The 23,389-nt window shown below is 43.3% G+C and overlaps 1 protein-coding gene across 2 annotated transcripts in view; it reads right to left on the bottom strand.

The window, feature by feature from the left end:
• Positions 1–23,389, bottom strand: part of Fam189a2 (family with sequence similarity 189 member A2) — a 56,236-nt gene that overhangs the window by 11,506 nt on the left and 21,341 nt on the right. Inside the window, exons 3-6 of one of the 2 annotated variants that reach the window (XM_031389965.1) lie at positions 9,721–9,831; positions 3,255–3,383; positions 1,361–1,468; positions 1,047–1,180 (exon numbers count right to left, since the gene is read on the bottom strand). In XM_031389965.1, the coding sequence (XP_031245825.1) occupies positions 1,047–1,180; positions 1,361–1,468; positions 3,255–3,383; positions 9,721–9,831 (482 nt within the window). The remainder of the gene's footprint in view (positions 1–1,046; positions 1,181–1,360; positions 1,469–3,254; positions 3,384–9,720; positions 9,832–23,389) is intronic. The other variant, XM_031389966.1, reaches the window with a different exon arrangement.

The following is a 23,389-nucleotide window of genomic DNA, read 5'->3' on the forward strand; positions in this document are numbered from 1 at the left end:
GGGTCAGGTATGATTCAAAGAACATGAGCAGGGCCTAGGTGGGCCTATTTCTAATGTGTGCATAGCTGTCCTGAACATCAAAAAGTATTTTTCCAACAGCCCCAAACATGCACTACCTCTGTCTGATGACTCTACACATACAACAGATATCCCAAAGTACACATGCTTGATCCCAGATAGCAAGCCGAAGATACTAATCTGCCCTTAGACACCTTTGGGGTTTAACCTTTAAACCCCATAAAGTCTCTTCTCTAAGGATGCCAGAGCTGACTAGGTGACCCAGTTGGCTCTTCTGGGCTTGGGAGACCTCTGGGCATGGAGTACTGTGATCCTAACACTCATGTTAGTGATCTAAAGTGAGCTCCTGGCTTAAACAGAGGAAGCAGGACTAAGGCATTTTGAAGGCCTGTAACCCAGCACAGCACCGAGCAAGCAGAAGAATGGTAATGTTTGCTCAATGAACAAATGAGATCATTCTTTAAAGATTCAATTCTAGGCATTACTAACAACCTGATGAATACATACTCCACTCTACAAGTAATAATTTCTGATATTGAAGGAAAACAGTCAAAAATTGAGCTGGAATTTGAAAAGAAAAATTAAGCATGGTGTCCATTTTTTTTTCTTAAGCCAGAAAGATGCAATTAATAATTTTTTTCTTGGTGGCTGCAAAGAATGTCATGACTGTTAGGACTGGCTGATAGTGTTATAATGAAACATTGATTCTGCCTAACTGGGTGTGTTTCCAGGGCAACAGAAACTCCCAATCCTGTCAAATTACAGCTGTTATCTCACTGGGTGTCAGTTTTCCCTCGGAAGCTAAAAGAAATTGAAAAAGCTTATCTCTAGGTCGAGGGTGGACTTATCTTTGGAGTCATCTGGTTTATCAGAGAAAAACAAGAACACAGGGAAAGGGAGCTAATCAGGCAGGACATTCTGCCTGGGTTTTGGAGGAAAAAGTGGAAGCAAGCTGAGAGTTCTGGAGACCATACAAGTCTCATGGCAGGGCCTACCATGGAGACCCCAGCAAGATGTAGGAGTTATACCTGCGGTTCATCCGAGGTGTGCAGGAGTAAAACGTGGCAAAGTAAGAAGGGGGAGGCACCGGCGGCACAAAGTCATCTGGGTCCGGAATCCGCCCGTGCTCTTCCACTTCCTCTGCAGACATCTGGGATTCATCCTGATTAAACAGCATAACAGGAAAAAAGCAATGGATCACACAGTAGGGATTGGACAGCAAGGTGGAAACACCACATACAGTAGGGATGGACTGCTAGGTGGGAACACCACACAGTGCTTCCACACACGGTAGGGATGGACTGCTAGGTCAAAACACTTCACAGTGTTTCCTCACACTTACAATACATGGTCTTCTGCTGGCGAAGATCTGGAGGTAGCGCAGGGCAGCAGCCACCAAACACACTGTGGTGGTGAGGGCATTCAAGGCACACAGGGCAAACAGGACTTTCTGGAAACAAGACCACTGATCAGAGAGATGTGTAAAATGTGTCGATAACAATGCTGTCCAAACTGGCAAGCATCTGAGTGGATGAGGGCAGGGGGTCACATAACATCTGGCTTGTGGAAGTGTGGAAATAAATGCTGGCTATTATAACTGCCTGGCCAGAATGTAGATTTCTTACTTTTAAAACCTTGTAATTCCAGCTACTTTGAAGACTGAGGCAGGAAGATCAAAAGTTCAAACCTGGACTGGTAATACAGTAAAACTGCCTAAACAAACAAACAAGCAAAACCATAAAAACAACTTAGACTACATAATCCTAGTACCCTGAAGGATCGAGGCAGGAGCAGCTGAGTGCCGGGCCAAACTCCAATTCAAAAAAATAAGTAACCAAAATAAACACACTATGTCCATAGGTTCACCTTCTCAGATTCAACTAAACCAAAATGGAAACTACTCAAAACAAACAAAAACAAAAACAAAAAACCCAAGACTTTGCTGAACATGGGCAGGCCCTTTTCCTATCATTTTTTTCTTAAATGATGTAAGAACTATTTGCAAAATGCATTGTAACCATGCATAAGAGTGTGTAAAGGTTATATGCAATCCTATGCTATTTTATAGAAGTTTGGGTGTGACAGAGTTCAGTATCCTCAGGGATGCTAGAGCCAATTTTCCAAGGACACGGAGGAGGGGGAATATTTTTTTTTTACAAGCATCTGAATATTATCCATAAAGTTCCCTCCGGCAGAACATTGAGACTCCTTCTCTTGTCACCCACCCAAGGACAGCACTTCCCGCAGGGTGGAATCTAATTAACAACTTGTGGTCACTCCTTCTGTTTCGGAAGCAACAGGCAGTGGTGGCCTGGGCACTCAACTACCACACAGTGGGAACCAGGAGCAGCCAGGGAGTGTAAATAGGTCTTCTTTCCTTAAAATAGCAGCTAAGTCAACACTGAAGGTTACCGTGGCTACAGCCCTGGCTCCTTCAGGGGCTTTCCTCAAGCTAAGTCAGGCTTAGAAAGTTCCAGATGACTCAACAATCAAACATGTAGAAACCAAAGCAAGCAGGTCATTTTTAAGTCCTGTACTATCCAGAGCTTGAAGCTCTGCAGAGTTCTCTCTCCAAGCTCCCTCCTCCTCCCTGAAAAGCAGAGATCTAAAGAAGTGGTTGACTAACCAACAGCTAAGCAATCACCAGCTGATTTTGCCACCCACTCCAGACTTCAGTGATTCGGCTCCATCATAAAGGCTGATTTTGCATTTCTCTTTGTCATGAATCCTTGGTGTATCCTCCTAAATTTCTGTTACTTAGTGTTGCTTATTAAACAGGATATAAAGAACTCAAGGGCCTCCTGTCACTTTCTGGCTGATCTTAGTCTATGTGTCATAGGATGGCAACATTCAACAAGCCCATGCAACTAACTACAAATGAACAACAATGCCAAGTGTGTGTGCAAACAAGGCTTTCCTGGAAGCTACATCTTGGATGTGTGTGTAAGCATATACATACACATAGCTAGATTCCTTTGCATTTTCTACTAGTGTATAACTCTTATATGCAATGACATGTCTCTGCACATAATTTAAAACACAATCTGTGGCCTTCTCCACACTCCGTTCTAACCACAAGTTAGTGACGGGCTGCTCAATAACTTCAGGTCATCGAATACTTGCTTTTAGCAGCCTGACCATTTTAAGGCAGCCACCAAATGGGAATGCCTCAAGGAACAGTGTTCTTGGGCCCTGGGGAACACTTCTTCGTGGAGCCTATGGGCCGTCCATCGTACCTTAAGCAGAAGGTGTACAGCACTACAAGGCTGCACTGGGAAGAGTTTCAAGGCGTTTTCTTTGTCTGTGCATTTGGCTGGTTGAAATTCTTCACAACAGAAGCAGATCTTGCCTTCACCTAAGTCCACCTTAAGGAAAGATGCAGAACAATGATCTTATTATTTAAGGGGGAAAAACACTCTTGCTACACACCCAGCATGTCTCATACAGAATATAACGTGTATGGTTCCATGTCAGGCAATCTCAGGCAAGATTTATTTTATTTTTAAGTGTGTATGTGTGTGTGTGTGTGTGTGTGTGTATGAGAGACAGAGACAGAGACAGAGAGACAGAAAGAGAGAGATGCATGTGTATATTATGTATATGTGTGTGTATGTTTATGTGTATGTGTATGTCTATGCACTGCCATCAAATGCCAAAAGAGAGCACTGGATCCCTTGGAGCTGAACTTACAGGAAGTTTTAAGCTATCCAATGTGTATACTGGGAAATGAACTCGGATCTTCCAAAGCCAAAGGCTTGCCCTTAACTGCTGAGCCATCTCTCCAGCCTCAAAGTTCATTTCTTACAAATGCTACAAGGTCACTGCAGGCCAACATGGGGCTGTTTGTCATATTCCTTTGGGGGCTTTGGGGAGTTGCGAAACATCCACCATCTTGGTGCTGTGGCATGATTGACACATCTGAGAGACAGAAAACTCACAGTAACTGACACTGAAGGCAGGACTGTCAGATAAATGACAGGACCACCCCCCCAATGGAAATGTGAGTTCTCTACAGTATAAGGATGTCTCAACCATTGCATGACACATGTTGACAGCAACGGCAAAGGTCACTAGCAGTTCATCTGAAGTTCAGACTCCAGTGAGCATCCTATAATTGTACTAATTAGGGGTGACAACAATGCCCATCACTTTAGCTCATAGCTCTGGCAAAAGTGAATCACACGATTGGCTTTGATTCCAAGGAGGCAAAAGAAGCCCAGTCTACCTCAAGGGTAAAAACACAGGGCGAATTCTGTGAACAGTAGCCTGGACCACGTAGAAAGACCTCCCAGTGCTCACTGTCAACACAGGCATGGATTTTTATCGAAGTGATAATTGATGAGTAACCTTGTCCAGTCTTAATGAGATGCTCTGCCAACTTTTGGCCACTTTTCCTAATTTTTCTTAAAATAAGCTGAGAAAATATGTGACATCTGGTTTGGGGACTCAAAGCCTGAGGGCAGAGGCAATCCTTCTAACTTGTTCTGCAGTCTGAGCTTGCTTGGCTTTGCTAACCGTTTTCCTAACAAGGAAGGTTACAGCTCACTGACTGTTCATTCACCACTGTTAATTAGGCAGCTCTCAATTCCCTAAGTGCAAACTCTCCAAAGGAGGATGACGCTGTCACACTGTTTGAACTGCTGGGGAGGCATTTTTCTTCTTGGGTCAAGGTTCTTAATCTCTAGGTGCAGCACTGAGTGTCGTGGTTTTGTGAAAACTAAGGAAAAATTTGGTTCCTCATAGTGAAGTTGAGTGGGCAGCTAAAGAAATAAAAGTTCCCACCATTAAATTACATGAATGAATGGGGATCCACTATTATTGTTTTTTTTTTTCTTTTGAGGTGAGATTTGCATATATGTGATAACTACATATATACAAATAGTAAGGATATCATTTGAGGAGTTTTCTGCAATGTACTTGCATCACCCAAGCACTTCTCAACACCAGCCGTTACCATCATATCAGAGAAACTCCTTCACGGCCCTTCTCCCTCAGTCTGCCCACTTCTGTCCCGGGACGACCACATTGGTTCCTTCTGCTCTTACAGGTTAGCCTGACCTCTTCTAGACCTCCAAGGACTCTAATACTTTTAATTCTTTGTCATAAAACTGTGTTTAAGATAATGCATTATTATGTTGGGTTTTTACGTATATTCTGTCTCTGACACAAAGAATAACAGCCAGAGTTACCCTGATGGTTTCCATGATCCGCTCTACCAGTCAGTCTCATAACTTGGTACAACATCCCCACCACACCTAAGACCCCACACAGACAGTCCCAGGGCTATTTGTATTAGAATTTTCCCACAACTGTCTCACGGTGTTGAGGATGAGTCCCACTTAATACTGACACTAGTCTCTCGCCCTCTAAATGACAAGGACAGTGGCCACTTCCACAGGCTCCACGTGTTCTTCCTCCTCTCAGCATCCCTAGCCTCCCTTTGCCCCTCTCCTCCCACAGTCAGTGGGTTCCCTCACATGAAGTTGGATTCAGCAGGACATTACTTGGAGGGTCTCCCTCCTCTGAGCTTCCTGTTGAACAGTGTCTAGGTGAGCACCACAGTGGTACCAGGGAGTGACAAGTCAACCTCCTGCAGATGACTGCCAACTTTCACTCTTCTCCTTCCTCATGGGAACCAAACTATTTCCATGTGACTCAGGATGGTTTCTATTTTCAGTCCTTGGTGCAAGCCTCCAGACCTTCCTCAAGGGCCCATATTTCATAGTTCCCTCTGGTAGTGTTAGGTGTCATCGTCCAAAGGAGCCCTTCCTCACCAGCGCATTCTTGCTGTGAAGTGTCTAATGAGGGGCGAAGGCCCAGGGGTGGGGGTGGAGGATGTGTATCGAGGCTGCAGTATCCCAGCCGACTGCCAAGTACACAGGAACTTCTGCTGTCTGCAGTCTTCAGGGTGAGCCTGAATAGGTGGCAAGACTGTCAAGACAAGTCTACGCTAGACCCTTTAAACAGAACTGCTTGAGAGTCTGATCATTACATAGTCATGAACGGCAAGTAGTATTCCTACGTGCCACAAGAAGTCCTGAGGCTCTGTGCAAATGACAGTAAGCAACAGTGCCTTTGGTGTTCCTGTTCCTCCACCATTTTTATTCTTACCCCACCTCTGCTCAAGCTGTCTAACGGTTTGTTCTTAGTTCTCTTCCATTGTTTTAAGTGATCTCAAAAATATCTGTAAACTTTTTCAGATGCGAAACGTCCTCCCTTCAACCTGGAAGTCACTATCTGACACTATCAGATCTCTGCTCTTCCTTGTTATGCCCAACACTATGGCACATTAGCTGCACATTAGAATGTTCTAGAAAGATTTGAAAAAACATGCTAAAGCAATTAGGGAAGTGTAAATTAAATTGCAGTGACTCTCTGTGTGTGTGCACACATGCAAGCATGTGTGTGTGTGTGTGTGTGTGTGTGTGTGTGTGTGTGTGTGTGTGTGTGTGTGTGTTGCATGTGTGTGGATGCCCACAGAGGCCAGAAAGGGGAAAGGTCATGAGGACAGAACTCAGGTCTTCAGCCAGAGCAGCAAATGGTCTTAGCTACCCAGCCACTTCCCCATCGATCACTGTGATGGACAAGCTCTTACTTTAGTCCCTCAGAATAGAAACATCTTCAGCTAGTGGAGATGGGAGTCATTGCTGGACATATGAATTGAAGCTCTTCAATAACACTATCCGTTCCAAAAGGTGTGTGCTAACCAGGCACAGCAGTGGGTGCACTCGGGAGGCAGAGGCCAGCAGATTCTCTATGAGTTTCAGACCAACCTGATCTACATAGTGAGTTCCAGGACAGCTAGGACTATATAGTAAGATTCTGTCTCATTGCTCAATAAATAATTGAAAGTGTTTACTTTGACCAACTATGAAGGAAAATGGTTTAGGAGCTTCTTGTAAAGTTTGATGTCTTTGCCACATAATCCAGCAATATTTGCCCAAGAGAAATGAGAGCATGCTTTCTCTCTGTCAGAACACTAGCCTGCACCTTTAGGCCAGATCATATAGCCTGGATCAGGACCTGCAACCCTGCAGCTCTCTGCAGGGCAGTGTTAAGAAACAGCCTGTGCTATGACTGGACAGCTCTCACTTTATAACACCGAGCTCCTCCTTGCTCTTTGCCATGCATACTATGTTGAACTAAACCGTGTGATGTCAAACTTGCTGCTACCTCCTTTTTATGAAGTGATAAAGTTATAGTTTTACCTTTGTTTAGGAGATTGGGCTGGAGACATCTTAGACATTTTCATCATGGAAGTGTTCTGAAGGCTATTCCCTAAGGAGGCTCCTCTTCTGCCCCTACCCTCAGCACACCCCTCCTGCTCTGGCCTTCCTCTGCTTTAGTCCCCCACCTCTCTCTTCCTCTGTCTCCCTCATTCTCATTACTCTCTCTGTATCTCTCTCTTATTTTCCATTCCTAATAAAGCTCCTCTCAGGGTCTGAAAAGGAAGCTTCATGTCCTTTTAAGGTCCCTACTATTGTCCCTCCTCTAGCATCTTGTACAACCTTCTGTCTAATGCTCTCTCTCCCACCTTCAGGCCCATCACAGCCTTGCGGCCATGAATAGAGAGACTCCCATAGTATATGTTTGAATACCTGGTCCCCAGCTGGTAGAATTGTTTGGAAGGATTAGGGAGTGTGGCCTAGTTGAAGGAGGCATGTCACATGGGCTTTGGGTTTCAAAAGCCCATGGCATTCCCAGTTAGTGTCCCACCACCCCAGTTGTCTACTACTTGTGAATCAAGAAGTGAGTTCTCGGCGGTTCCTAACACTATGCCTTTCCTCCAGCATTGTGGACTCTAACCCTCTGAAACCATAAACCCAATTAAACATTGTCTATTATAAGTTGCCCTGGTCATGGTGTTTTATCACAGCAATAGAAACGCTAACAAATACGAGGCCTTTTCACACTAAGGAACCCCATACCTGAAGGGACTGCGTCAGCTTCCTTTCCAAACTGACCACTGCTGTGCCTCTCTCATCATATTAAACATATATTTTCTATTTCATCTGAATATACTCATGTCATACCAACTGGCCAGCTATTGCTCATCACAATCATTTGAACAAAAAGCTTTGATGCTTGCTTTAAGATTAGTGAAGAATGTGAGAAACCACAGCAGATTCTGTGAGTTCCTGGGGAGTTTTCTGAATGGGAAGGTTATGCGTTTCTCCACAGGGCTTGACCACAGTTTTTCTAGCAATAAGTCAGCCTTCTTGGCTCACATCCTCCTAGTTTCTATAGGTAGATTACAATGGACAAAATTCAAAATAAATTAAGGTTTACTATAACTTAAGAGTCTACACATGCTACTTTGCACTAAGTGAGATATTTATCACTAGAAGTCTTTTTTTTTTTTTTAATGTTCAGAGACCCAGAAATACACAAAGGAACTAACAGCAAGGCTTGGAAGAGACATTTATGCACTCCTGGTCACACCAGCCTTAGACACAACAGACAGAAGGTGGCAACAACCCACAGACCCATCCACAGATGAGTGGACAAAGTGTGTCACAGACACAGACATGGAATATTAGTCAGCCTTTAAAAGAAAGAGAACTCAGGGGCTGGAGAAATGGCTCTGCAATTAAGAGCACTAACTGCTCTTCCCGAGGACTCACACGGCAGCTCACAACTGTCTGGACTCCTATTCCAGGGGATACGACACCCTCACACAGACATACATTCAGTCAGAACACCAATGTACATAAAATAAAAATAAATAAACTGTTTAAGAAGAGAAAAGGGATTCTGACACAGACTATGCTGCAAGCTCTACCTCAAGGACAGCACCCCCAGAAAGACAAAAACTGTGGGATTCTATTTACATGGACCTGTCTGGAGTAGAATTGATGAAATAGATGGTGCAATGCCAGTAGCTGGGGGAGAGGGTGATGGAGAGACATGAAGAGCTCTGGAGACTCTGTACAGCAGTGTAAATGTATACTGCTAAATGAATACTACTGAACCGGAGTACATAGAAAATAGTCAAAATAGACTGTTTTACAAGCACTTCTCCACAATTTATAAAAAACTATTTATTTTAGGGCTTTTTGTTTTGTTTCATTTATTGTTTCTTTGTTTTTGTTTGAGACCAGGTCTCCCTCTCTCCACATAGCCCTGGAATTCACTATGTAGACCCGGCTGGCCTTGAACTCACAGAGATCATCCGCCTGCCTCTGCCTCCTGAGTGCTGGGATTAAAGGCATATGCCACCATGCTGGCTCTATAAAACCTGTTTTAGGTCAGAAATTCTGTAAAATTGTCCAGCCTCTTATCCACCAGTGTGAGATCCAAAAAGCTCTGATTACAGCTTCCTGTCCCAGATGTCACTGCCATGCTACATAATAGATGATCAATGTATTATATTTCTCTTCCAAAATCAGAAAATCTCCAAATGCTAACACACACCTGGCCTCCAAAGCCTTTAGATAAAGGATCTTTGACCTGAATTCTGATGACCTGGATTCTTTGTTCTTTAGAAGCAGGCAGGCCCATCCATCAACCGTGGAGACCTGGCCCATCCATCCCCTAACCAGGAGCTGCATGGCTCTGCTCTGGCCACTTGCTACTCTGGCCAAATGACTGACAACTTGAGGAAGGTACTTAGCAGCAGCTTCTCTTTGCTTACTTTGCCCACGTTCTTTTAGGTCAGGGCAGCTTGTGCCTAGCACAACAGCAAAAGCACAGGGAGCTTACCAGATCACATCTGGGCACGCTGGATACAAACTGGGCTCCTTGACAGCCTAGGATGAACCCTGCGAGATTTAAGAGGATGCAAACCACGGAGAGCAGCACAAAAAGATTCACCTGCAATGAGAGAATGAGTGCTTAGAAAGGAGCTGAATGTGCAGATGGCCTCGTGTGCAGATGGCTTCATATGCAGATATGTATTAAATACATACATTTAAGCCAGACATTATCCTCCAGGAGGAAACTTTAAGGCAAAAGTAAAAAAATCAAAAGTGAAAACTTTAAGTAACAAAGTAGACGCTGGAGAGATGGCTCAGAGATTAAAAGCACTGGCTATTCTTCCAGAGGTCCTGAGTTCGATTCCCAGCAATCACATGATAGCTCACAATCAGCTATAATGAGATCTGGTGTCTTCTTTTGGTGTGCAGGCATACACGCAGGGAGAACATTGCATACATAATAAACAAATGAATCTTTTCAAAGAAAAGGGAAACAAAGTTAAGTCTTGTTTTTATATTTTGTTTTCATATTTCTAAGTGTTGTGAACTCTCTTCAGGTCCCTATTTTTCTTCCTCTCTGCAAATATTTCTTCTTCCTTGATCTTTTATCTGTGTCTTACACTGGGCTCCTGCTATTTTCTCCTTGGCCCATTCGGACTCTGCCTGAGTTTTGCCAGATCAGTAACTTCAAGCAGGCAGCTGAAGAGCCCAAGGGTCTAAGTGGACCACTGAAGAGTAAGAGCTGAGTCATCAACACCCAAAAGTCATAGTCGCAAACTAAAGTAAGGGGGTAGGCTCTTGTTTCAGTCCAAAACAGTTTAGGTTCTAAAACATGTTCAATAACCTTCCATGAACTTTTTTACAAAGTTAAAAAATAGTATCTCGCTGGGCAGTGGTGGCAACACGCCTTTAACCCCAGCACTTGGGAGGCAGAGGCAGATGGATTTCTGAGTTTGAAGTTAGCCTGGCCTACAGAGTGAGTTCCAGGACAGCAAAGGCTACACAGAGAAACCCTGTCTTGAAAAACAAAAACAAACAAACAAAAAAGGAAATATCCTCCAAAAAAAAATAGTATCTGTTTAAATAAATAAGGATTGCCTGAAGCCAACCAAGAACTCAGTGTTTGCTTAGTTCAATTAGAGATTAAACATTGTCGTTTAACTTGAGAACTGACTATTTACAAAAACAAGACCTTATCAAAAACAAAAGCAAATATAAAACATCATTCTGTAATTATTTTTTGCCACCAACAAACACTAGGAAAACATCAGCTGTGAATGCCAATGCCACAAAAACTACCTAGCAACACCAGGAAGGGGAAATTTTTCTTATGTTTCTCATATTTTATTCATCCTTTCATTAAAAAATGTTCCTGCAGATGATTTGAGTTTCTCTCTACAGAAAGTATATATAGGGTTTTTCTTTAAAGAAATATGAAATTTGGGGCTAGGATCCAATGCAAATTCAGGTTTGCCCACTTATTTGTTGCAAAATCCTAGGACACCCTTGTTAAGATTTCCTTTTTCCGGGCGGTGGTGGAGCACGCCTTTAATCCCAGCACTGGGGAGGCAGAGGCAGGAGGATTTCTGAGTTCGAGGCCAGCCTGGTCTACAGAGTGAGCTCCAGGACAGCCAGGGCTACACAGAGAAACCCTGTCTCGAAAAAAAACAAGAAGAAAAATAAATAAATCTTTTAAAAAAAAAAAAGATTTCCTTTTTCTGTTAAATGGATCTTTGTCCTTACCAATCTCAAGAAATTAATGTGGTATACAAATTTCCTATCTTAAGGTCCTTTGAAAAGTACTGTATAGACATGTTTATTACTGAGTGAAGAAAACTGGGCATAGTGGCATACATGCCTTTAATCCTAGTACTTGGGAGGCAGGGGGAAGTGGATCTCTGTGAGTTCAAGACCAGCCTGGTCTATATAGAGAGTTTCCAGACCAACTAGGGCTTGTCGAGAAAGAAAGAAAGAAAAAGAAAGAAAGAAAGAAAGAAAGAAAGAAAGGAAGGAAGGAAGGAAGGAAGGAAGGAAGGAAGGAAGGAAGGAAGGAAGGAAGGAAGGAAGAAAGAAAAGAAAGAAAGGAAGAAAGAAAGAAAGAAAGGAAGGAAGGAAGGAAGGAAGGAAGGAAGGAAGGAAGGAAGAAAGAAAGGAAGGAAGGAAGAAAGAAAGGAAGGACATCCTCTCTTTGGAGGATGGAACTTGATACTACAAAGTGAGTTTTACAAGAACTTCACCAGGCCTGGTGCCAGCCTTTCATTCCTTAGTCTGTGATTCACCTAAAATGAAGTCAGCTGGAAACGATACTCAAGCAGTGAATATAACCAGTAGGCATGCTGTTTTCAAAATGCCTTCACTAGACCTCACTGAATATGTGGCCGTGGGCTTCTGTGTGAACTCCTGTCCATGTGCCTAGCCAGCTCCTCTCTCTGCTCCCTCTTCCTCTCCACCTGTGGCTGCAGTAAGGGATTTCTTTGCCTTTGGCCTCCAGTTCAATTTGGTTATGGATAAACCCTGTTGAAAAAAAAAAAAAAGCAAGGCATGGTGAAGAACTGATCTTCTGGATCCTTCTCTATGGCTCTGGCCAGCTGTGCCCCCAATGGAGAGCCATAGGCCCTCTCTGGGCTCCTGGCCAGGATGCTGGCTTTCAGATGCTGACTACAGCCCCATGCCTAGGGGCTCTTCTAGGTTGAGAGAACAAAAACAGTATGGTCTCCATGGCATGCATGAGTGCTTGGAACTGACCCTTTCTTAACCTCATGCCAAATTATAATTAAGCCATTTGTTTTGTGTTGGGAGTATAACATGACTTCTCCACAAACTTTTCCTGTATCTGACCCATGCTTTCCACTCTTTGAGCTCAGACTCTTACCCAATTCTCAGCACCCACATGGCCACTCACAACTGTCTGTAACTCCAGGATCTGGCAACATCACACAGGCAAAATGCCAATACACATAAAATAAAAATAAATTATTTTGTTAAATTGATTGGGTCTTGTTATGTCCTCCTCGCAAGAAAGACGTGACGACACAAGCTCTTCCTTTTGCAGTTTATTTCAGGAACCTTTTAACAATGCTTCTCCCTCCTGCTCCTCCTGCCTGCTTCTCCTACTTCTGCCTACTCTACTCCTCCTCTCTGGAGCTGTTACTTGAGCTCCGCCTCCCGGCCCACCCTCGGCTGTTGAGTACTCCCAAGCTTAGCCAATCCCAATGGGCTATGTGGCAAAAGAGGATAGGTCACCAGATGTGGAAGCAACCAATGGCAGCAAGCTTAGCCAAATAAGGCCTTTGTTTACGAGGCCTCTCACTCTCGGAGCTCGGCTCTCCACAGGGTCTATTGAGGAAGCCACTATAAAATAAAACAAGCATGATGAAACACTATTGGCCTTTAAGCACACTGGTGATTCAGTAATTCCAAGAAGTCCCCGGTAGAGTCAAGGCCAAGCAATGACCAAGAGCAGGCCACTGATACATGTGGCGATATGGATGAGCTCAGCAGCATCCAAGTGAGTGAAGGCATATATGCCTTGTGCTTCTGTATATATAAAGTTCTAAAGCATGGAAGACTGAGGGGAAAGGGGAAGGAGGGAAGAAAAAAGGGAAGGAGGGAAGAAAAGGAAAGAAAGAAAAATGAGCAGACAATATTGTATACCCCAGTAACCAATCAGCTCACATTGGTCAAGTCAAGTATTTCATGTGACATCTGGAGAGTTCTGACACCAGAAAAGAACCAGTAAAAATCCAAGGAGTCCACTTCCACCTGTGTGCCTAAAACCAAGCCTGCCAGAGCTGTGTATTCAATAAATCATCATATAGTGAGTATTTCCAAAGGTTCCCATTGGTTACTGGTTTTCTGGGAAGGCTTAACAGGTAAGCCAGTAGTGAAAGAGGGAAATAAATATGATTAAAACAGTGAGCATTTCTGAGGAGAACAGTTAGGGCATTCAGATAACCCACAAAGCACCCAGAACAAGTTGCAGGGTGTGGCTTCCTCCGGTAGATGCAGGTCCTTTTCAAAGACACTGACCTGGCGTCTCAGAGGGTAGAGAACCTCCAGGACCCAGTGTACGATCAACAGTTCAGGGACTTCTACTTGTGACTAAACATAAAAGACTAAAGTTATTCAAGTTGTCCAGTGTCATCAGTCACAGCCATGTTACCAGAAAAGAGACAGCTCGCATTGTCACTCACTGGCCTCCCAGAATGCAACCTGAGCAAGGTCAAGCCTACAGATTCAACAGCCAGTTACAGGAAATAAAGGGGATAGATGAGGTGGCAAACCCAGCACAAGATACATTATAACTCAAATAGACATTTAAAAAAAAATAGTTTCTTCATCAGAAAAAAAAAAAAAGAGGAAGAAAGAGTTACAGACTGCAGCAAATGCAGAGAAACATCAGCCAGGTGTAATACAATGTTGTTGTTTGGCTCTAATCAAAGCAAAAGAACCATGAAAGTTATATATGAGGCAGTGACTAGATGCTTAGCAAGCTCAGTAAAATGTCTGTCCTTTATAAATGTATCCTAAAGCATTTAAAGATGAAATAAATGTGCCTCAAAGTCATCCAAAGGCTGAGGAGGAGGGAAGTCACTAGAAGTCTCTACGACATCATTTTGGACAAATGTTGGTTACTGTAGCTGCTATATGTGGGGGGCTTTCTAGGTTTCTCTCCATTTGCAGTATGCTTCAAAGTTTCCATAACATAAGAAGAGAAGATTGAGGGCCAAGGAGAGAATGTTGGCTCTGCAGGGAAAAGAGGGAAAAAGTGTAACCTGAGAGAGACCTGAGTTTAATCCCCCAAATCCATGTTAAAAAGCCAGATGTGATGGTATTCATCTACATTTTCCATGCTTCTATGAGATGGGAGACAAGGGGCAGGAGGATCAACCCAAGAAGCTCATGGGCCAGCTAACCTGGGGTAAAGCATCAGAAACCAGAGAGGTCTCCCCATCAAAGGTAGACTGTGAACACTGACTCTAGAAGGTTGTTCTCTGACCTCCACATGTGTGCCATGGAGCATTCACACACTCACGGAATAGTGCAAACACACACACACACAGTCTCTCTCACACACACACAGACACACTTTTTCAAAAGAAGTCGTCCTTTATAGTAAATGTATATGATCTTTTTAAAACTATTTTTAGATCTATGTATTATTTTATGTGTATGAGTATCTTGCCTGCATGTAATGTACCATGTGCTTACCTGCTCCCCTTGGAGGGCAGAAGAGGACATCAGATGCCCTGGAACTGGAGCTACGATACCATGTGGGTCTGGGAATAGAACCTAGGTCCTCTGCAAGAGCAACAAGTGCTTCAGCTCTCCAGTCCCAAAATGATATAATCTTATTGACTGTCTTAGTTTGAGTTATTTTTGCTGTGATAAAACACCATGACCACAGTAATTTGGGGAGGACAGGGTTTCTTTGACTTGCATTTCCAGATCATTGTTCTTGATCAAAAGAAGTCAGGACAGGAACTCAAACAGGGCAGGAACCTAGACATAGAAGCTGATACAGATGCCATGGAGGGGTGCTGCTTACTGGCTTGCTCCCCATAGCTTACTCAGCCTGTTTTCTCATAGAACCCAGGACCACCAGCCCAGAGATGACACCACCCACAATGGGCTAAGTCTCACCCTATGAAACACTAATTAAGAAAACGCCATCCTTAGTCATCAGGGAGAAATGCAAATCAAAACAACCCTGAGATTCCACCTCACACCAGTCAGAATGGCTAGGATAAAAGACTCAGGGGACAGCAGATGCTGGAGAGGTTGTGGAGAAAGAGAAACACTCCTTCATTGCTGGTGGACTGCAAGCTGGTACAACCACTCTGGAAATCAGTGTGGTGGTTCCTTCAGAAACTGGACATAGTACTACCAGAGGACCCAGCTATACCACTCCTGGGCATATACCCAGAAGATGCTCCAACATGTAATAAGGGCACATGTTCCATATATTCATAGCAGCCTTATATATAATAGCCAGAAACTGGAAATAACCCAGATGTCCCTCAACAGAAGAATGGATACAGAAATTGTGGTACATCTACACAATGGAGTACTACTCAACTATTAAAAACAATGAATTTATGAACTTCTTAGGGAAATGGATGGATCTGGAGAATATCATCCTGAGTGAGGTAACTCAATCACGAAAGAACACACATGTTATGCACTCTCTGATAAGTGGTTATTAGCCCAGAAGTTCGGAATACTCGAGTATAATCCATAAACCACAAGAATCTAAAGAAGAAGGAAGAGCAAAATGTGGACACTTCATTCTTTCTTAAAAGGGGGAACAAAATACCCATGGAGGGAGTTGCAGAGACAAACTATGGAGCAGAGACTGAAGGAAGGGCACTCCAGCCTGATATAGCTGTCTCCTGAGAGGCTCTGACAGTACCCAACTAAATCAGAAGTAGAGACTCACAACCATCCATTGAACTGAGTACAGGTCCCCAATGAAGGAGTTAAAGAAGGGACCAAAGGAGCTGAAGGGTTTGCAGCCCCTTAGGATGAACAACAATATGAACTAACTAATACCCTCAGAGCTCCCAGGTACTAAACCACCAACCAGGGAGTACACATGGTGGGACTGATGGCTCTGGCAGCATGTGTATAGTAGAGGATGGCCAAGTCGGTCATCAATGGGAGGAGAGACCCTTGGTCCTGTGAAAGTTCTGTGCCCCAGTGCAGGGGAATGCCAGTGCCAGTAAGTGGGAGAGGGTGGGGTGGCGAGCAGAGGGAGGGAGGAAGGAACAGGGTTTTGTTCTTCTTCTTGTTGTTGTTTTTTTTTTTTTGTTTTGTTTTGTTTTGTTTTGTTTTTGAGGAGAAACTGGGAAAGGAAAAATCAATATGACATGTAAATAAAGAAAATATCTAATTAAAAAAAAAAAAAAAAACCGCCCTACAGGCCTGTCTACAGCCACATCTTATGGAGGTATTTTCTCAAGGGAGGCTCCATCCTCTCAGATGACTCTAGGCTGTGTCAAGTTGATACTAGCGAGCACCTGACTCTAACTTCAGCTCTGTTTCAAAGTTAGCAAAGAAGGATATTAATATTTAAAATGTCAGGTATGCTCTTATGTGTTTTTTAAAAAAAAATTTTTATTTTATTGTTAGCACATAAAGTAACAGGTTTCCTATGGCATTCCGTATATACTGGTATCATCTCTTTAATCTATTCTTGGCTCCCTTTCTGGAGCTGATAAGACCTTTGTTTACATCTTTCCAGATAAAGTGAAAGAGCACTACCCACTACAATGCAGACAACATTCTTCTCAGATAATAAAAATATATTAATGTATCTCACACATGTCTTCAAAGAGAGCTGTAAACACAACATACATCAAACTAGAATAGCTGCTATGAAAAGAAGGATTTGGTGATCAAAAACTGTTAATAATGTCACAAAAATATAATTATGAAATAAATATTACTATAGAATGGAAAAAGCAAAAAGAAAAGAAAAACACCTAAAAGATAAATTAAAAACTGAAGAGGCGTTGGAGCAGACTCAGTGGTTAAGAGGGTTTGATGCTCATGCAGAGGAACTGAGTCCAGTTACCAGCATCTACGTCAGGGAACTCCCACCACTTGAAAAATCTAACACCCTCCTCTGGCCTCCGAGGGCACAGATCTGGCTTATTCATTCTCATTCTCTCTCTCTCTCTCTCTCTCTCTCTCTCTCTCTCTCTCTCTCTCTCTCTCTCTTTCTCACACACACACACACACACACACACACACACATAAATAAAATAAATCTTCAAAAGATAAAATAACACAAATAATTAAAACTGAAATTGTGAAAAATTATGAAAAGAAAAGGAGAGACTGAATCCAAGTGGCCCTAGTTTACACTGGGTCATCTGATTATGTGATGTTCAAGAATGAAAGGGCAGAGGAGGAAATAATCATTTAAAAGTAGTGAAAATAATTCATGTTTAAAAAAGATGTATGTTCAAGGTAAGAGTTCACTGCTGTTAGGGTATGCTGTGTGAAGTTGTACCTCTGTCCTTCCTCGCCTACCTAAGGCAGTCTCTGATTGGCTTTAATAAAAATCTGATGGCCAATTGGCTGGGCAGGAAGTAGAAAGTGAAACTTCCTGGGAGGGAAAAAGGAACTCTGGAGAGAAGGAGGAAAAAGTTCTTTTGCCAGGAGACGCGGGAAGAGACTGATGTGATCACAGGCCTGGAAGGCCTAGCAAGCCTCCTGGCTGGATGGGGCTAGGTGGCTGGGCTAACTCAGACGAGCTAGTTGAGAGTCTGGACAGCTAAGGCAAAAGCTTTGAAATATTAAAAGGTCTCTGTATTGTTTTTTGAAGAACTAGCTGGCTAAGGAACAACAGCTGCCATATTATTTTCCAGCCTTAATTACTATATACAGAATATTAATAATCATTTTACACACTGCCACTCTGTTTTCTCTTCAGGTGACATGAACATTTCAGGGGTTTTTTTTGTTTGTTTGTTTTGGTTTCGTTTGGTTTTTTGGTTTTTCGAGACAGGGTTTCACTGTATAGCCCTGGCTGTCCTGGAACTCACTCTGTAGACCAGGCTGGCCTCGAACTCAGAAATCTGCCTGTCTCTGCCTCCCAAGTGCTGGGATTAAAGGCATGCACTGCCACCACCCGGTGAACATTTCAGTTTTTACTAAAAGAGCTCACTGACTACTCTAAAAATTGAAGGAGAGAATGCTCTCCCTGGGACATGCCTTTGCAATTTTGGGAAAGTTACTCAAATACAAGAAAAGTGTGTCAAGGAACTAGATATATAAACTAGATATATAAACTGTCTAGTCAGTGTATGACTAGACAGAGACTGAGTCTCGTGTAGCCCAGGCTAGCCTAAACTCACTACATAGCTGATCTTGAATTTTTGACACCTCTCCAAGGTTAGCACTTACCAACTGAGCTACTGAGATGCCAAATCTTTTAAGTTCAGACTCCATTTTAGAAAACCTGAGTTTGAACTCAGGTAAACTAACAGGCTGGTACCTAGCACTAGTTTCCAAGTTGCTCCCCAACAAAAACAGCCTAGCTCCAGTCTCCAGGCTATTCCCCAACAAGACCAGCATTTCCAGGTTATATCCTCAACAAGACCAATGTCTCCAGGTTAGTCCCTCAACAAGCCTGCACCCCCAGGTTACAAACCCACCCCCTGCCTAATGACCACCAATGCAGAGGGGAACAGAAGTTAAGTTTATGATAGGACTCCCAGCACCAGCCAATTATGTTAAAGGCCACAGCAGCTTTCCAATTAGATGCTTGCACATGTACTCCCTGCTTGCTTCTTACTATAAAGCTTTGCCCCGATAGACATTCAGGGCTCCCCCACCACCAAAACTGTCCTGTGTGATGGTAGTGTGTTGCAGAGTTGGTGTGGGGGCGAGCTAACTCAAATAGAATAAAGACCCTGCTGTGAGTTGCATCAGATTGGCTCCTATCTGTTTTGGAGGGATCACTGACATTTCCCTGGCACAACACTACATCCCCAGTCCCAGAGTCAAGAGAGTCTTCACAAAAGTTCAAGGATAACTCAGTAGACTTAATAGTTCACCTTTACTACCAACTAGACTGGATTGAGAATGACCTAGAAGATACATCTCTGCTGGGGCATTTCTATACAGGTTTAACTGAGGAGGAGGAGGAGGAAGAGAAGGAGGAGGAGCCATCCTGAAAGTAGACATCACCAGCGCACAGGCTGGGGTCCACTGCAGATTAAAAGGGAGGGGGACAGTGACCCAAAACAGACATTCTTCTCCCTCAGTCCCTAACTGCAGTCTGGATGTGACCACCCACCTCACCATCCCACTGGTACTTCCCCATCATGACAGTGGATCCTCTCCAACCATGGGCCAAAACAAACATGCAAAAGAACAAATATAGATAACTGTCTGATGCTCTAGGTAAAACACACGCAACAGGACAGACCACGGATCTCAGAATAAACTTTCTTCCTTGAGTTGTCTTTAGCCAGAGAGAAGAAGCCAATACAAAAGCCATAGTCTGAAACAGAAGCCTGTGAAAATGTGACATCAAGAGCAGTAATCTGCTGTGTGGTGGTGGTGCATGCCTTTAGTCCCAGCATTTGGGAGGCAGAGGCAGGCAGATTTCTGAGTTCGAGGCCAGCCTGGTCTACAGAGTGAGTTCCAGGATAGCCAGGGCTACACAGAGAAACCCTGTCTCGAAAAACCAAAAAATTAATTAATTAATTAATTTTTAAAAAGAGCAGTAGTCCATCTGGCTTGGCTGCTCAAGACCTGCTCCCCCAAGTGACACAGGATTACATCTCCTGCTCTCCGCCCACCATGCTGCCGGTGTCACCAGGAACAGTGTGTACAAGCAGGACTCTTGTAAGAAACAGGTTGCTGTTCTTTTCCAGGATTAGTCAAGGCTGCTCTGTGCGTTTTACTGATTCTCTTCTATTTAGATGAAATTCAAGGCTAGGTCCTAGACGTCTCTTCCGGTGTAAGATGAAAAATGTCCTCTGATCACCTCATAATTAAAATTAGGTCGTTAGAATGTCCGTATTTGTGTCCTAGTGAAAGCTTGGAACTTCATTTGCATGCTGGCTTGTCTCCCTGGCACTGGGCTCATGACTGTGGGAAACAAGCATGGCCGCAGGGTAAGGGCCAGGGGCGCTGCAATGTCCTTCTTCCTATGTCTTGTGTCTCCTTTCAGCTTGCCATCTGGTTGGAGCGGTGGCTACTAACGTCTCATTACTAGTTATTTAAAGATTAGGTTCAAACTTAGCACATCTGGGGTCTCTCCACCAAGGAAGCCCTCCACTGGCTCCTTTGGGACACCTGTTATGGAGGCACAGTCCCTGGCTTGCCACCAGCAGTGCAACCCCAGTCTCTTTCCCTGTGGTCTCCCCACTCCCCAAAGCCAACACTCTCCTGCAGGTCTAGTCGGTCAGCTACAAGCAGTCTGCTAGAGCCTGGTCTGTGAATGCATAGCTGTTTCCCAACTGAGACAACGGGACATTCCAACCAGCCTTTTTAGGCACAATGCTGGCACAGTCAAACACCAAGGGACCCATGTCAGGTCTCCAAGTGCTTATCTCTAAGTACCCCCTGAGGGGAGCAGGAACTCATAATGTCACCATAATCTAGCAACTTTCTCTAAAATGTCTCTTTAAGCCCTAATCATTTTATAGGCCAGGGGGACAGAGATCGGCTAAAGGCTGCAAAACAGGTTTTCAGGAACAGTTTTGCAAGCCCTGCTTAGATCATCTAAGGCTGTCTACGATGTGGGAGCAATTAGAAGCTCTTCTGCAGAGGCCTCAGGTGAATGTGACACAAAGATTCTGCTTCTAAGTCCCTAAGACAGAACCATTCACAGTGTAAACACACAGTGTAAACACACAGTGTAAACACACAGTGTAAACACACTGTAAATGCCATGGCTATATTTCTCTGTAGGAGCAACAGCAACAGGCAAGATCTGGATGCTGTAACAGAGTCAAAAAGCAAAATGGCAGCATTATGATGATATAATGGAAATGTTGTCACCATCAAAAACTGGGGGATGGGATGGAGAAAGGAAGGGAAATGGCTAATTTCTTCTTACATAAAAAAAAAAAAACACACACAGTCAAAAGATATCATGCAAAGTGAAGGAACAAGACATAGAAATATATAATATAATTTAATATTACAAAGTCACCAAAAGAAGAAATAGAAAGTAGGGGCTGGAGAGATGGCTCGGTGGTTAAGAGCACTGACTGCTCTTCCACAGGTCCTGAGTTCAAATCCCAGCAACCACATGGTGGCTCACAACCATCTGTAATGGGATCCGATGCCCTCTTCTGGTGCGTCTAAAGACAGCTACAGTGTACTCATATAAATAAAATAAATTAATTAATTTTTAAAAAAAAAAAGAAAAAGTACTTTATAAAGTGGGAGGGGAGAGGGATGTGGATGAGGACCAAGGCCATGGGAGTTTACAGTGGTAAACTGAGGGGCACACCATCATATCTGAGTGCTGGAAGAAATATACACATCCTTAGCTTTTACTCTTAAAAAGAATACGATGACTAACAGCAAGCTCTTTTGATAAGTGAAAGTCGGCTTTTTTTCCCCTTGTATCTTTTGCTTTTCTTACTGCTGCGCATCTTAGTTTGATTTCTACTCCTGGGATGAAGACCACGACTAAAAGCAACTTGGAGCAGAAAGGGTTTATTTGACTTGCATGTCCCTGATCACAGGCTTTCACTGAGGAAAAACCGGAGGCAAAACCTCAAAGCAGCACTCCAGCCAGAGAAGCAGGTAGCCTAACTGATGATCCTCACCTCTCCCTCTAAGTCCAGCCCCCAGTCTCATCCCCAGCTCTGTAGCAGACCACCTACTGTGACCTCTCCTGACTCTCTGCCCCATTCCCAAGGGACTAAGTAGATCCTCGTGAAACACCCTGCCTTCCTCCCTCCTGTGGACCCACTCACTGCCCTCTTCTCCTAGACCAGTTCCACGTCTAAGTGTCAGCTTCCAGTACATGGAAACACATTTTACCTGGAACCCCCAGCAGCCACACCTATCATGACCTCAGAAGACTTTCTACCAGGAAACACAGCCACCATACTCTCCACACATCGCCAGGAACCAGAGAGGGCAACAGAAACCGAGGAACAAAATGCCCATGCGACAAGGACAAGAACAAATATCAGCCCCTACAATTATAATTTCCCCAAACCCAGATGCCTAAGTGTCAGTGTAAAAACACAGTAACAGCCTGAATAATATGACACCACTAGAGCCCAGCAACCCACCAGAGCAAGTCCTGAGTATTGCAAAACAGCTGAATCGCAAGAAAAGGACCCTAAAACGGCCTTTGTAAATATTATAGAGGTCTTTAAGGAAGAAATGAATAAAGCCTTTAAAGAAATCTATGAAAACATAAATATTAAAAGGAAATTAATAGAACAGTTCAAGGCCTGAAAATGGAAATAGAATCAATAATGAAAACCCAAACTAAGGGAAATCTGGAAATATAAAAATCAGGAACTCAATCAGGAACCTCAGAGGCAAGCTTTACCAACAGAACACAAGAGATAAAAAAGAGAATCTCAGGCCCTGAAGACTAAGTAGAAGAAATGGATGCCTCTGTCAAAGATAATATTAAGTCTAAAAAAAATAGAAATTAAAAAAAAAATCCAGGCACAAAATATCCAGGAAGTCTGGGACACTATGAAAAGAACAAATTTAAGAATAATAGGAATAGAGGAAGGAAAAGAAACCCAGGTCAAAGGCACAGAAAATATTTTCAACAGAATTATAGAAGAAAGTTTCCCTAACCTAAAGAAGGAGATGCCTATCAAGGTACAAGAAGCACACAGAACACCAAATAGACTGGACCAGGAAAAATAATTCTCCACAAAACATAATAATCAAAACACTAAACATGCGGAACAAAGAAAAATAATCAAAGGTGCAAGGGGAAAAGTGTACCCAAAAGAATATATCTGCTTCTCAGTACTTCATGGAACTTTCTCCCAAACTGACCACAAACTCAGACATATAGCCAGTCTCAACAAATATCAAAAAAATAAAATAACATTCCGCACCCTATCTGACCATCATGGGTTAAAGCCGGATATAAACAACAACAGAAAGCTTACTAACTCATGACTAAAACAAACTGAAAGGCAAAAACCACATGATCATCTCAT

Source organism: Mastomys coucha, unplaced genomic scaffold, assembly GCF_008632895.1.
Source record: "Mastomys coucha isolate ucsf_1 unplaced genomic scaffold, UCSF_Mcou_1 pScaffold21, whole genome shotgun sequence".
Classification (NCBI taxonomy): domain Eukaryota; kingdom Metazoa; phylum Chordata; class Mammalia; order Rodentia; family Muridae; genus Mastomys; species Mastomys coucha.